The sequence below is a fragment of the Chiloscyllium plagiosum genome, unplaced genomic scaffold (assembly GCF_037043375.1).
Source record: "Chiloscyllium plagiosum isolate Xiang-an unplaced genomic scaffold, Cpla_swu_hap1 HiC_scaffold_3, whole genome shotgun sequence".
Classification (NCBI taxonomy): Eukaryota; Metazoa; Chordata; class Chondrichthyes; order Orectolobiformes; family Hemiscylliidae; genus Chiloscyllium; species Chiloscyllium plagiosum.
Genome location: NW_028270141.1, coordinates 61005465 through 61019592, shown reverse-complemented (window position 1 = coordinate 61019592; position 14128 = coordinate 61005465). Strand labels below are relative to the sequence as shown.

At 42.4% G+C, this 14128-nt stretch overlaps 1 protein-coding gene across 1 annotated transcript in view; it reads right to left on the bottom strand.

Annotated features, from left to right (window-relative positions):
* Positions 1 to 14127, bottom strand: part of cunh8orf74 (chromosome unknown C8orf74 homolog) — a 35278-nt gene extending 21151 nt beyond the window's left edge. Inside the window, exons 1-2 of the mRNA XM_043682366.2 lie at positions 14080 to 14127; positions 2601 to 2793 (exon numbers count right to left, since the gene is read on the bottom strand). Coding sequence (XP_043538301.2) covers positions 2601 to 2793; positions 14080 to 14127 — 241 coding nt within the window. The remainder of the gene's footprint in view (positions 1 to 2600; positions 2794 to 14079) is intronic.
* Between the last annotated feature and the right edge of the window lies 1 nt (position 14128).

Sequence of the window (14128 nt, the reverse complement as noted above, 5' to 3'; positions counted from 1 at the left end):
AAAAAGCTGCCCCCCACCCCTCCAGGTTCCTTTTATTCTTTCCCCTCTAACCATAAACCGATACCCTCTAGTCCTCAATTCCTCAACCCTGGGGAAAAGATTGAGTGCATTCACCCTATCCATGCCTCTCATGATCTTATACACTTCTATAAGATTCCCCTCTCAGTTTCCTATACTCTAAAGAAAAAAGTCCTAGCTTGTCCAACTTCTCCCCACAACTCAAACCATTGAGCAGACTTACTAATCATGCCTTGTATATTCTCATCCAAATCATTAATATAGATAACAAACAGCAATGGGCCCAACACTGACCTCAGACACTCCATTAGCCACAAGCTTCCAGTCTGATAAGCATCCTTTCACTTTTACCCTCTGGTTCCTATCATCAAGCCAATCGTGTATCCAATATGCCAGCTCCCCCTGGATTGCATGCGATCTAACCTCCTAGAGCAGTTTACCATGTGGAACCTTATCAAAGGCCTTACTGAAATCAAACCTTCTACGGTTATTCATAACAAGGTCAATCAAAAAAGATCCCCTCCAACACTTCCTTAAAGCTGCGCAATCCACATACATCAATTGTTCTGATGATATATGGCTTCAGCTCTGGAAGCCAATGTTGCATATGGGCTTCAAAGGCCCATTCAACAGCAAGAAAAGTTACAGAGAAGTTGATCCTTCACTTGATGATACCTTTCTCCCAAACCAAATGAATCTATGTTTTCAAATGAGCTAATTTTACCAGGATTTGTTGAGTTAAAAGACTAAGTTTAGTTGTTACTTAATGCAGGAAGAAATACCAATACAACATATATACATAGATATTAGAAATGAGAAGTGAGTCCAACAAAAAATAAAAATTATAAGATACACAGATCAGTCCCTGTGTCATGTCTGATAAATTGAGCAGTTGGTTTTGGATTCTTTGCTTTGCAGGTTAACTGAAATCCCTTTAATCCTTTAATACTCAGAGCAAGAATTCTATATCGGCAACTCAGGGTGATTACTGGATAGTTCTCCAACTGTGACTTTCACAGAACACTATTGCATAAACCCAGACTAGCACATGTGAGTACCTCAGCAAAGTAGCATTTACAAATCATGCTTGCAACTGTACTTTAATCCCCATCCTTGTGTATTCTTAAATGAGGAAAAATATAAAACATGTCTCACCCTAGACTTTTCTCTTATTATGTTCACAGTGTAAGATGCTCACAGGAGATTATGTTTTAATTTGTCATGTATTTCTAGCTTTGAAGCTTTCGCAGCACCTTCAGGGTGACATCCCTGATCTCCATTCATTAGTGATTAGCTTTAATTTGAGCCAATCAGTTGCAATGCAAATTAAGTTTCTAATTAATTTGGCAGAAAATGCACAAAACAGCAGTACTGCAATAAGATCTTTATGAAAAGCTGTACACCTATCATGGGAGGTAGAGCAAAGAAATGCTATAATGTCAAGGAATGGAAATACAAAACTTAAAGCATTAAGAAACCTGAAACTGGTTGCATCTTTAAACTAATTTTAAAAACTGTTGAGGAACAATATAGAAACATAGAAACTTAGGAGCAGGAGTAGGCCCTTTTCCCTTTGAGCCTACTCTGCCATTCAATATGATCATGGCTGATGCTCTATCTCAATGCCATACTCCTCCTTTCTTTCTTTCTGACACCCATTGATGTCATTAGTAGCTGAAAAAATTATCAATTGCTTTTTTGAATATACTCGTGACTTGTCTTCACAACCTCTGGTTGACCACCTTCTTAGTGAAGAAACGAATTTTCATCTCAGTCTAAATAGCTTACTCTAATTCCTGAGACTGTGACCCCTGATTCCAGATTCCCCAACCTGGGGAAGCATCCCCCAGCATTTAGTCTGTTCAGCCCTTTTAGAATTTCATATATTTCAATCAGTTCTCCTCTCATTCTTCTAAGCTCTAGCGAATACAATCCAACAAATCTCTTCATATGATAGTCTTGCCATTTCCAGTTTCAGCTTAGTAAACCTTTGCTGCACTCCTTCTATGGCAAGTTATCCTTTCTCAGGTAGAGAGACCTAAACTGCACCTAATACCTCAGGTGCAGTGTTACGAAGGCCCCTTATAGTAAGACATCTCTACTTCGGAACTTGAATCCTCTTGCAACGAAGGTCAATACGCTATTTATATTCCAGGTTACCTGCTGTGACTGCCTGTTTACCTTCATTGACTGGTGTACAAGGATGCCAAGATCCCTTTGTACATGCACATTTCCCAACGTATTTAAATATTATTCTGCCTTTTTGTTTTTCACTCCAAACTCTACAACTTCATACGAATTTTAAACATATTTATGAACCGGTGTCTTTTATTATCATTTAGACTCTCATGTTTGCACATTCTTAGCTAGGAATAATGCTTTCATATTTCCAATAGGATGACAGTTAGCATTAATGCCAAGTCCTAGATTACAATACACTGGGTCATGTACTAGAATATTAAAAACCGAAGTAATTGTCCTAGGTCTCTAAATCATTAATCAGGGCAGCCCCTTAAACAGTTGTATCTTGGAGCTAAATGTACAAGAAAAGAAAATGACAATAACATGCTTTTCAGTATTACCTTCTGTTTCGAAAAGTAGTTCCTCTGAAAATTGTGCTGCCAGAGCCACACTGGGCCATGGAAATCCTTTCCCAGCAGCAAGTATAATAGCATTGTACAAATAGTCAAGAAGAATACCCGGTTTTAAGTCTTTTTCTTCATCAAAATCTTCCCATTTTAGCAATTTAACTAAATTACAACGGCCAGCTTCTTTCTAAGAGAAAACAAATAAAAATAAAAGTTTACAGAGGAACCTCGATTATCCAAATGACATGGATGGGGAGTATTTTGTTCAGATAATCAAACACCAAATAATACAGTTTAGCCAAGCATCAGGACCTTGCGATGTTGTTCGGATAACCCAAAATTCGGGTAATCGAATGCCGGATAATTGAGGCTCCTCTGTGTTTAGTGATAAAATTTTTCAAACAATGTTTACATTAAATTGAGATTATAGAACAAAATATGAAACATTCTGGTAGGGCAACTTTGTCCAAGATATTGCATAGCGCAGTTCAGTAAAATCAATCCCATGTTATGCAACTACCACAAATTTCAGGGCAACTCCATTCTATCATGCACAATGTGCACTAAACGAATTTAACACATGATCTGTTCATAGTTAATGCACAAATATTAAAATGCATTTTCTTTTCTTCCTGATCTCCAATTCCACAAAATCTCCTCCCCTATAACTTAGGAATTCTGAGGTTGATTACAGCATCTCAACCACAGACTCGTGTCAGAACATAGAATATTCAAGTTCTGTGTAACTCTACTTCAATCATACCACTGAAGCATTGCAGGAATGTAGGTTTTTAAAAGAATAGCTGCTATATATATTGGAAAACTCCAGGTTTTCTTGTTCACAGAATGAGGATGTTGTCCATCCTGAACTGCCATTGAGAAGGTAGTTTTGAGCTGTCTACATATCCACTGGGGATTAGATGCACCCACAGTGTTGTTAGGAAGTCAGTTTCAGAATGTTGACCCAGCAACAGTGAGGGTGATAGTTACAATTCAGGATGTTTGTCACAGGGAACTGGAAGGTGGTGATGACCCCTATGCATATGCAGTCCTTGTATTTCTAGGTGATGGCACATTATTTAAGAAAATGCTGTTGAAGGATCTATGGTGTGTTGTTACAGAGTATTTTGTAAATGGTACACTCCACTACTGTTGGAAGTGGTAGAGGAGTTGCAAGTTTACTGGGCTGCTTTGTCTTGGATGGTGTTGAGTTTAATGAAAGTAGTTGGAGCTGCACTCAGCCAGGCAAATAGGGAGTGTTCCATCACACTCCTGACCTGGGTTCAAAATCACACAATACCAGGTTATAGTCCAACAGGTTTAATTGGAAGCACATTAGCTTGAGGAGCGTCGCTCCTTCATGAGGTGACTATCATCTGATGAAAAAGCGATGCTCCGAAAGCTAGTGTGCTTCCAATTAAACCTGTTGGACTATAACCTGGTGTTGTGTGAGTTTTAACTTTGTACACCCCAGTCCTACACTGGCATCTCCAAATCATGACTCCTGACCTGTGCCTTGTAGATAATGGACAGGCTCTGGGAGTCATATGGTGAGTTACATGATACAGAATTCCTGGGCTGAAGCCTACAATACTCTAGTTAAGTATAATTTTCATCTGAGTATGGTTTCATCTCAGGTTTGTCTTAGTAAGGCTTACCTAGTCAGTTCCCTCAATCTATCATCCCAAACTCAGCTTATTAACAATCCACCATGCCTCTATGACTCTGCTCTTTTCCAATTTTAGTCTGAAGAACTCACCACTGACGGGATATGCCAGAATATACTTTTAACCTTGGCGCTAGCTCCATATTTGAAAGGCCATAATGGAACTGACAAGTGCTCGAAGTTCATGGAATTTGCCACAGGTATGACAGTCAAGGTGAAACTGGCACTCCACTTTGAGAACAGGAACCTGGAGGTCCTGGTGGACAGGGTTGTGCAGACTTCTTCAGGACTGCTAGTGGAGACCACAATACCAAACTGAGCCAGCCTTGTCTGAGGTCATCAACCAGTCTGAGCTGTCCGGAGGAATGTCCAACAGTGTAGGAAGAAGGTCAATGACCGTTCCTGTTTTGCCAAGGTTAAGTGCATGTTTTCTCTCCTACCTCATACTCAGTCTATCACTGCCACTGCACCCACCTCCCGCCAAGGCAACATCTTCACTCACTCACTCTCAAACACCCAGTTCCCCACATATTGCCAACTTACTCTCCGTCTCTGAATCACTCATTTGAGACACCTCCCCACCTTTTCCCCATTGCTGTGCTACCCATTTGCATCTCACTTGATATATTCTTTTCTTTCACCCCAGGAGAAAATGGTCCATAATAGGGCAGAAAGAGCTAAGACAACATTCCCTCTAAGCTCACAAAAGCTGCAGAACAGTTGAAGAGTCATTAGACTTGAAATATTAACTATTCTCTCTCCATACATACTACCAGATGTGCCGAGTTTCTTCAGCAAATTTTGTTTCTGTGTGTTTCAGATCTCTAGCATCCACAGTTCTTTGTTTTATTTCCTCTTAACTGCCTGACTCCACTCATGGTGATCAGCATGCCAATGCATTGTTTCTACTTCCGCACGCTTCTATTTCAGAGGTCCACTCAGCACCAAAAAATGTACAGGGATTATCAGTGATCCACTGCCCAACATTTGCAATACCACTCCCAAGAAAGAGATGGACCTGACTTTTACTGTCCCAAGTACGGTGACTCAGTGGATAGCACTGCTACCTCACAGTACCAGGGTCCCAGGTTCGATTGGGTGACTGTGTGGAGTTTGCACATTCTCCCCGTGTCTGCGTGGGTTTCCTCCGGGTGCTCCGGTTCCCTCCCACAGTGAATTGGCCATGCTAAATTGCCTATAGCGTTAGGTGCATTAGTCAGAGGGAAATGAGTCTGGGTGGGTTACTGTTCAGAGGGTTGGTGTGGACTTGTTAGGCCGAAGGGCCTGTTTCCACACTGTAGTGTATCTAATCTCTGTGGGGCGGCTCAGTGGTTAGCACTGCTGCCTCACAGCACTAGGGACCTGGGTTCAATTCCTGCCTTGGGCAACTGTCTGTGTGAAGTTTGCACATTCTCCCCGTGTCTGTGTGGGTTTCCACCGGATCCTCTGGTTTCCTCCCACAGTCCAAAGATGTGCAGGTCAGGTGAATTGGCCATGCTAAATTGTCCGTAGTACTAGGTGCATTGGTCAGGGGTAAACGTAGGGGAATGGGACTAGGTGGGTTGCTCTTCGGAGGGTCGGTGTGGACATGGTGGGCCGAAGGGCCTGTTTCCACACTGTAGGGAATCTAATCTAATCTAATCTAATCTAAAGTACATCTCCTCAGAAGCTGCCCTTGACATGTCAGTTATTTGTTATGCTCTCTGATCCGGATCTGGTTAAAGATTGGGAATAGGGCTCCTGTGCCAGAGCTTGCCACTCCAACTGCTTTGCTTTTTTTTCTTTTTTATCCACCCTCTCTTTTTTTTTAAACTTACTGATCTTGCCCTGAGCTTGGAAGGCATTGGTGGCAGTGAGAGAAGAGTGGCGGACCTCAACGGACCTGGGGTGGGGCATCAAATGGTCTTGAGCTGAGCCCAAGGTGCAGACCTCAAGTGGACCTACCATGGATCTCAAACAGGCCCTTGAATGGGTCCAGCATGGAACAGAGTGAACCCCTACTTACTTTTCTGGAGCAAGGACAGGACCTGGAATCGGCAGCTGCTACATCGGCAGAGGCAACATGGCACCTGAGGATCAGCGACTTCATTGTTGGTTGGGTCTGATGCTGGCAGCAGTGAGGCTGTGACACAAGGGCATTATGGCAACGTTGATGAACAGGGTGGGCCTAGCGATGAGAAACACATCTCTGATGTTGGTTGGTCTGGCACAGGCAGCTGTGATGCAGTAGTAAAGGGGTATCCGTCCGCGAAGATGGTGCTTGAGGATCAGCAACTTCAGTATCAGTTGAATCCAGTGTAGATGGCAGTGAAGCAGTGGTAGAGGCATGGTAGCACAGGTATCATTGACTGTGATGAGCTGGCTTAGGACTGATGGGCTCTTCTCAAGCTATATCTATTTTCTTCCTTATTTTTAAATTATTCAAAATGGTGCTGTTGCATGGCGACAAATGAAAGCTTTTCACTGTATTTTACTGTATTCCTACTGTAAATTACACATGACAATAAAATCAAAATCATGTTCTGCACTCAACAAAGGTCTTATTTTATCCCTCTGCATCCTACCTCAATTAATTTTGGGCATGATATGACGTTGAAATCTTCTTCCATCGCCTTTGCTTCCATGTCCATTTCTTTGGAGAGGAATCCTTTCACGGACCGACAGAACCCTTCACCTGCCACCAACGGTTCCCCTCCACCTGGACATCACCCTCACCCCTCGGTCTTTTACTTGCATTCGAACTGTTAATTGAGAACTGTTAATGTGACATTGGTCGCCTTAATTGCTCTGCTTCCCTCTCTCATTCCAACCTAACTCCCTCTGAACTGGGTGGACAGTGCTCTCAGACCTAACCCTGACTTTGTAATCAACCCTGCAGGCAAGGGTTGTGCTGTTGTTGCCTGGCATACTGACCTCTACATTGTGGATGCTGTGCTTCAGCTCTCAGATGATTCATTCTGTCTCCCTCGGACCATGAGACCACCACTGAACATCAGGCTACTGTGTCCACAATGGTCACTAATCTCATTTTATTGGGAGAATCTTTTCCCCTACTGCCTCTAAGCTCATAGTCCTCAACCCCGCACAGCCTGCTTCTACCTCCTTCCCAAAATCCACAAGCAGGTTTGCCTGTGAACCTCTATCGCTTCTGCTTCCTCCTGCCCTACAGAATTCATCTCTTCAACAACAAAACAGAAATTGCTGGAAAAGCTCAGCAGATCTGGCAGCATCTGTGAAGAGAAATCAGAGTTAACATTTCAAGTCCAGTGATCCTTCCTTGGAACTGATGGTGGCTAGGAAAATGGTGGTTTATGTGCAGAAGATAGGTTGCGAGAAAGGGGTAAGGAGCAAATGATAGGGGGGATAGAGCCCAAAGAGAGAAAATAATGGTTGGACAAACAATGGAATAGATAATGATCTGGCTGGGAGATTAAATAGCTGTTAATGGAGTCTGTTAGTAGCTAACAATGGATTGTGTGATGGCAGACAATGTGCTAACAAGGCTGGCGTGTGGAGTTGGTGGATAGGACTTGGGAGAGTTCAGGCCCTAAAATTATTGAACTTGATATTGAGTCTGGAGGGCTACAGGGCACAAAAGTGGAAAATGAGGTGTTGTTCTTCCAGCTTGCACTGTGCTTCACAATTCATTTCTTCCCACTTTTATCCTTGCTTCTTCTGAATTGAATTGAATTGAATTGGATTTATTGTCATGTGTACCGAGGCACAGTGAAAAGCTTTGTTTTGCGTGCAATACAGGCAAATCACAAAGTTAAATAGCATAGATTAGTAAATATTGGTAAACAGCGGCAAAACAAAACACAGGTACAGGCAATTGCTAAGAGATTGTGAGTCCATTCAGTATTCTAAAACAGTAGAGTAGAAATTGTTTCGAAACCGGCTGGTGCATGGAACTTCTCCCATGTGGTACAGGCTGTAAAAAAGCATTGCCAGGATGGGATGGATCATTGAGAATGCTGGCGGCCTTTCCTTGACAGCGGGCCTGGAAGATGGATTCTATAGATGGGAGGTTGGCCTTTGTGATTGTCTGGGCCAAGTTCACCACTCTCTGTAACCATCTCCGATCTTGAATGATACAGTTGCCATACCAGGTAGTGATACATTCAGACAGAATGCTCTCAATGGCGAACCTACAAAAGTTGGCACGGGCATTCGTCGTCAGCTGCCTGAGAAAGAAGAGACGTTGTTGGGCCTTTGTAACCAGTGTGTCCACGTGAAGAGTTCAAGAAAGTTTGTTGGTAATGACCACTCCCAGGAGCTTGACGCTCTCCCCTCATTCCATCACTGTGCTGTTAATGTGTAGGGGGGCATGAGTAATATCCCGCCGAAAGTCAATAATGAGTTCTGATACTTTACATTGCTTTCAGAATTTTCAGTTCACAAGCACCAGCAACCTCTTTATCATGGATGTGCAATTCCCATCAGAGTGGTCTCAAGGCTTTCCACTTTTCCTCAAAAAAAAAAATCTGAACTGTCCCCGTACACCTCCTCCATTGGGCCAAGCTCGTCCTCACATTAAACAACTTCATCTTTAACTCCTCTGACTTTCTTCAGATCAAATGTATGGCCACGGTTCCCACATAGCCTCTGTTATATGTCTTTGTGGGGCACATGGAACATTCTACCTGGTCCCTCCTCACAACTCTTTCTCCAGTATATCAATGATGGGTGCTGCTTCCATCTCTCATCTGGAATCTAGTTTATCTCACTCCTCCCTTCCATTCCTCAACATTTGTTTCCATTTCTGGGTACAGGTTAACCACTACTATTCATGTCAAACCTTCCAACTCCCACAATTACCTGGACTGTACATCCTCATACTTTCTGTAAAGACCCATTCCATACTCTCAGTTTCATGTCTCTGTCACTTCTATTCTGATGATGCCACCTTTCACAGGGAGTCCTCAGAAATGTCCACTTTTTTCTTCAACCGAGGATTCCCAACCACCATGGTTGACAGGGCCCTCAGACATGTCCACCCATTTCCCACATTTGTGCCTTCACACTTTCTCTTAGGACATGGGAGGGTCTGGTGTATATGGATTTCAGTAAGGTGTTTGATAAGCTTCCCCACGGTAGGTTATTGGAGAAAATACGGAGGCATGGGATTAAGCTGAAAGAAGACAGAGGGTGGTGGTTGATGGGAAATGGTTATCCTAGAGTTCAATTATTAGTGGTGTACTACAAGAATCTGTTTTGGGGCCACTGCTGTTTGTCATTTTTATAAATTACCTAGATAAGGGCATAGAAGGATGGATTAGTAAATTTGCAGATAACACTAAGGTCGGTGAAGTTGTGGACAGTGCTGAAGGATGTTGCAGGTACCAAAGGAACATAGGTAAGCTGCACAGCTGGGCTAAGAGGTGGCAAATGGAGTTTCATGTGGAAAAGTGTGAGGTGATTCACTTTGGAAGGAGCAACAGGAATAATTAGCCCATTACTGGAAGTTGCCACTCAGGTTAATAGGATTGTTAAGAAGGCATTTGGTGTGTTGGCTTTTATTGGTAGGAGAATTGAGTTTCGGAGTCACGAGATCATGCTGCAAGAGTACAAAACTCTGGTGCGGCTGCATTGAAGTATTGTGTACAGTTCTGGTCGCCGCATTATAGGAAGGATGTGGAAGCATTGGAAAGTGCGCAAAAGTGGTTTATCAGGATGTTGCCTGGTATGGAGAGAAGGTCTTATGAGAAAAGGCTGAGGGACTTGAGGCTGTTTTCATGAGAGAGAAGGAGGTTGAGAGGTGATTTAATTGAGATCTATAAGATAATCAGAGGAATAGATAGGGTGGACATTGAGAGCCTTTTTCCTCGGATGGTGATGGCAAGCATGAGGGGATGTACCTTTAAATTGAGGGGTGATTGATATAGGACAGATGTCAGAGATAGTATCTTTACTCAGAGACTAGTGGGGCACGGAACACACTGCCTGCGTAATACACTCACCAACTTTAAGGGCATTTAAATGGTCATTGGATAAACATATGGATGAAAATAGAATAGTGTAGGATAGATGGGCTTCAGATTGGTTTCCACAAGTCGGTGCAACACCAAGGGCCGAAGGGCCTGTACTATGCTGTAATGTTCTATGTTCTTCCCTCCCACAACATCAATCGGATCCTCCTTGTCCTCACTTGCCACCATCCAGTGGCAACATTTGCCAACATTCAAAGGATTATAAGCTGCCATTCTCACTTCCTCTAGTGGAATACCACCACCGGACACACATTCCCATACCCTCTCTTGTCAGAATTCCGTAGAGGCCATTCCTTCTGAGACATCCTAGCTCACTTCTACTCCACTCCCAACATCTTTCCACATCCCCATGGCACCTTCCCCTACAATTGCAGAAGATGCAACATGAACCTATTTACTTCCTCCTTCCTCACTATCAAAGGCTCGGACACACCTATCATGTGAAGCAGTAATTTACCTGCACTTTAATCAATCCTGGTCTGCCTTATTCATGCTCACAGTGTGATCTCCACTACACAGGGGGGACAAAATGCAGACTAGGTAACAGCTTTGCAGAACACCTATGTTCTGTCCACAAAAATGACCCTGAGCTTCCTGTTGCCTGCCACTCAACATATCAACAGTCCTGGACAACATTTCTGTCTCATGCTCTATACAGTGCTCCAGCACAAACTAAAATAAAATGCATCTTGAGGACTACCGAGTCTCCAAATTTCAATATCAAGCTCAATTATTTATCGGTCTGAACACCTTCATCCATGTCCTTTACCCCCCCATTCCCCTATCCATGTCATGATATGGACTGCTTTCATCACAGTCAGCCCATTTTCACTGACTAATGTACCTTATTATCAACTTATCTTTCTCCCCAGCTCACCACTGTCCATTCCATCCACTGTGTGCCCTGTTGCTGTTTCTCTCTCTAGGCTCTATTTTCACCAATCATTTACTTCTTATACACCCCCTCCCCCCGCCAACTCCTGTGTCTCCATCATTCCCTGGATACAATCAGTTCTAAATAAGATTCATTGGACCCAAAACATTGGCTCTACTTTTTTCTCTTAGATGCTGCCAGACCTGCTGAGTTTCTTCAGCAATTTCTGTATCTCTTGTCTTTAACTTACTGTGCCAGGAGCCCCTAACTGAAAATGATGTGAATGAATATTACTCCACTCTGACTGCAAGACATGCCTAACTGACTGAAGCATGTGTAGACTTTTTGCTGTGTCAGTTGCTAGCACACAGTGCAGGTGTAAAACTGATGAAGCATAATGATGCGCAGCAACATGTTCAGTCCAATGATGCAAAGATGAATATATTACTCTGGTTTTCAGAGAACAAATCTCTGGGTCAGAATGTATTCATTGCTGGCAAGTGTAAATGAGCCACATTATCATGTATGTTTTGTTAATGTAGCTGTTAGCAAAACTGGAATCAATGGATATTGGAGATAAATTCTCTGCTGACTGGAGTCATACCTGGCACATAGGAACATGGTTGTGGTTGTCGGAGGTCAGTCTTATCAGTTCCTGGTCATCTCTGCAGGAGCTGCTCAGGAAGTGTCCGAGGCCCAATCTTCTTCAACTGCTTCATCAATAATGTTTCCTTCCCTCCATCATAAGGTCAGAATTTGGGATTTTCGCTGATGATTGCATAATTTTCAGCACCATTCTTAATTTCTCAGATATTGATGCAGTCCATGTTCACATGCGATAAGATCTAGGCTATATCCAAACTTAGGCTGACAAGTGACATTCACTCCACACAAATGCCAGGCTATGACTGTCAACAATCAGAGACAATCTATCCACCACCCCTTGACATTCAATGGTCATTTACCAACAGTAAATGCCCCACTATCAACATCCTGTGGGTTACCATTGACCAGAAACTCATCTGGACTCACTATATAAATATAGTGGCCAAAAGAGCAAGTCAGATGGTAGGAATCTTGCAATGAGTACTCATCTGACTCCCTAAGCCTGTCCCCCATCTACAAAGCATAAATGTGATGGAATACTCTCCACGTGCCTGGATGGGTGCAGCTCCAGTAGCACTCAAGATGCTCGACACCATCCAGTATAAAGCAATCCGCTCAATTGGCACCACATTCACAAACATTCACTCCCTTCACTACCAATGTTCAGCACAACAGTGTACATTATCTCCAAGATGTAATTAAGAAATTCAGCAAAGATCCTTATAGAGCATCTTCCCAACCAACAACCACTTTCATATGGAAGTACAAAGGTAGCAGATACGTGGGAACACCAACATGTGCACGTTCCCCTCCAAGCCCTTTGCCATCCTGACTTGAAACTATATGACTGGGTCAAAATCCTGGAATTCTCTCTCTAAGGGCATTGCAAGTCAACTTACAGCACTGCTGCAGATCAAGATCACAGCTCACCACCACCTTCGTATGGGCAACTAGGGACAGGCAATAAATGCTGGCCAGCTAGCAACATCTACATCCCAAGACTGAATAAAAGAAACTCCAGATTGTCCAGCAAGTTTTTCCCAATTATAGAATTACAGTTAACAGTATACATTAATATTAATATTAGGTTTCACAAGTGCAGCCTGGTTGAGTATATTCTGTTCTCTGCCTATTACAAACTATCAACGGAATCTGCCTTTTGATTCAATCAACCAATCATTGATACATATGGCCTATGTACCTGCATTGCACTGTCTGTGCTGAAATTCATGTATAATATTGGACAATTCTGTGGTAGACTAACAGCAGTCCTACATTTAAATTACCATTGCATCATAACAGTATGAAATGACTTGCTTAACCTATTACTCAAATTTTTGACAGATTTTGCCCTTCCAGTGTAATTCAAGTCTGAAAGTTGTGGCCTTTTGCCCATTTGCAAGTTTGTGCAATACACAGTGAATAATGGTCTGATCAGAATAGCCATTGTCCCATAAGGTAGCTTTGATGCCACCTTTTTCTGCATCATGCTTGCAAGGTGAGCAAATAGCTAAGGCCTATTCACATACTTGCTAAAACCAATCTTAAAATGATTGGAAGTTTACGAATCCAAATATTTATGGTGACTGGTGAAGGTAGGCTAAGTGGAGAAACTATGAGCAGATTTCTTAACTAATAACACATCAAGGAAAGGGAGCATGTTTGATTTCTCTATCTCAAAAGTCAATGAGTGTGAGATGGATTGTGTTAAGGTATGTAAGAAAATCCTTATGAGTCTATATCAGACATATGCAGTGGGGCAGAAGATTCAGACTCATTCATTAAAAATACATTTCATCTGGTACCAAATATCGGCCAATTAGAATAATTTTCTCATAGAGTTATCGTTGAAATTTGAGATACTTCTGATGAGTGTAAGAGGAAAAAAAATCAGTAGTTTTCCTTTCAGCAAAATTAAAAACTAGAGTTAATTAAAGATGGCTCATCTACAATATAAATAATTAATTAAATATTTGTTGCGAGTCTTCTCTCTAACTTTGAATCATGATGAAATTACCTACCACAACACTATTAATTCGGTATTACGATTTTAAGCTTCTCAAACTTAAATTTGAAAGTAAGATGAACATTGATTTAAAGTGCAAGTTGTAGTACTTAAATTGGAAGTTTGTGAAAATAGGCACGTGTATTTCCGCCTGAGATTTCCAACAATAACAACGTGAAAAGGGGTCGGCAATTTATTTTCTGTGGTTCATCTCAGGTGGAGTTGTGAGGTCGCAGTCGAGTTGAGTTTGGGGACATGAGGGCCTGTGGTGAAGAAGTCACCCTCCAGCAAGACCAATCCGTTTTCCAGCCACCTAAACTAACGGCTCTTACCTGTAGCCGCGCCACCTGCTTCACATCGCTGACTTTCAGCGAGCTCATC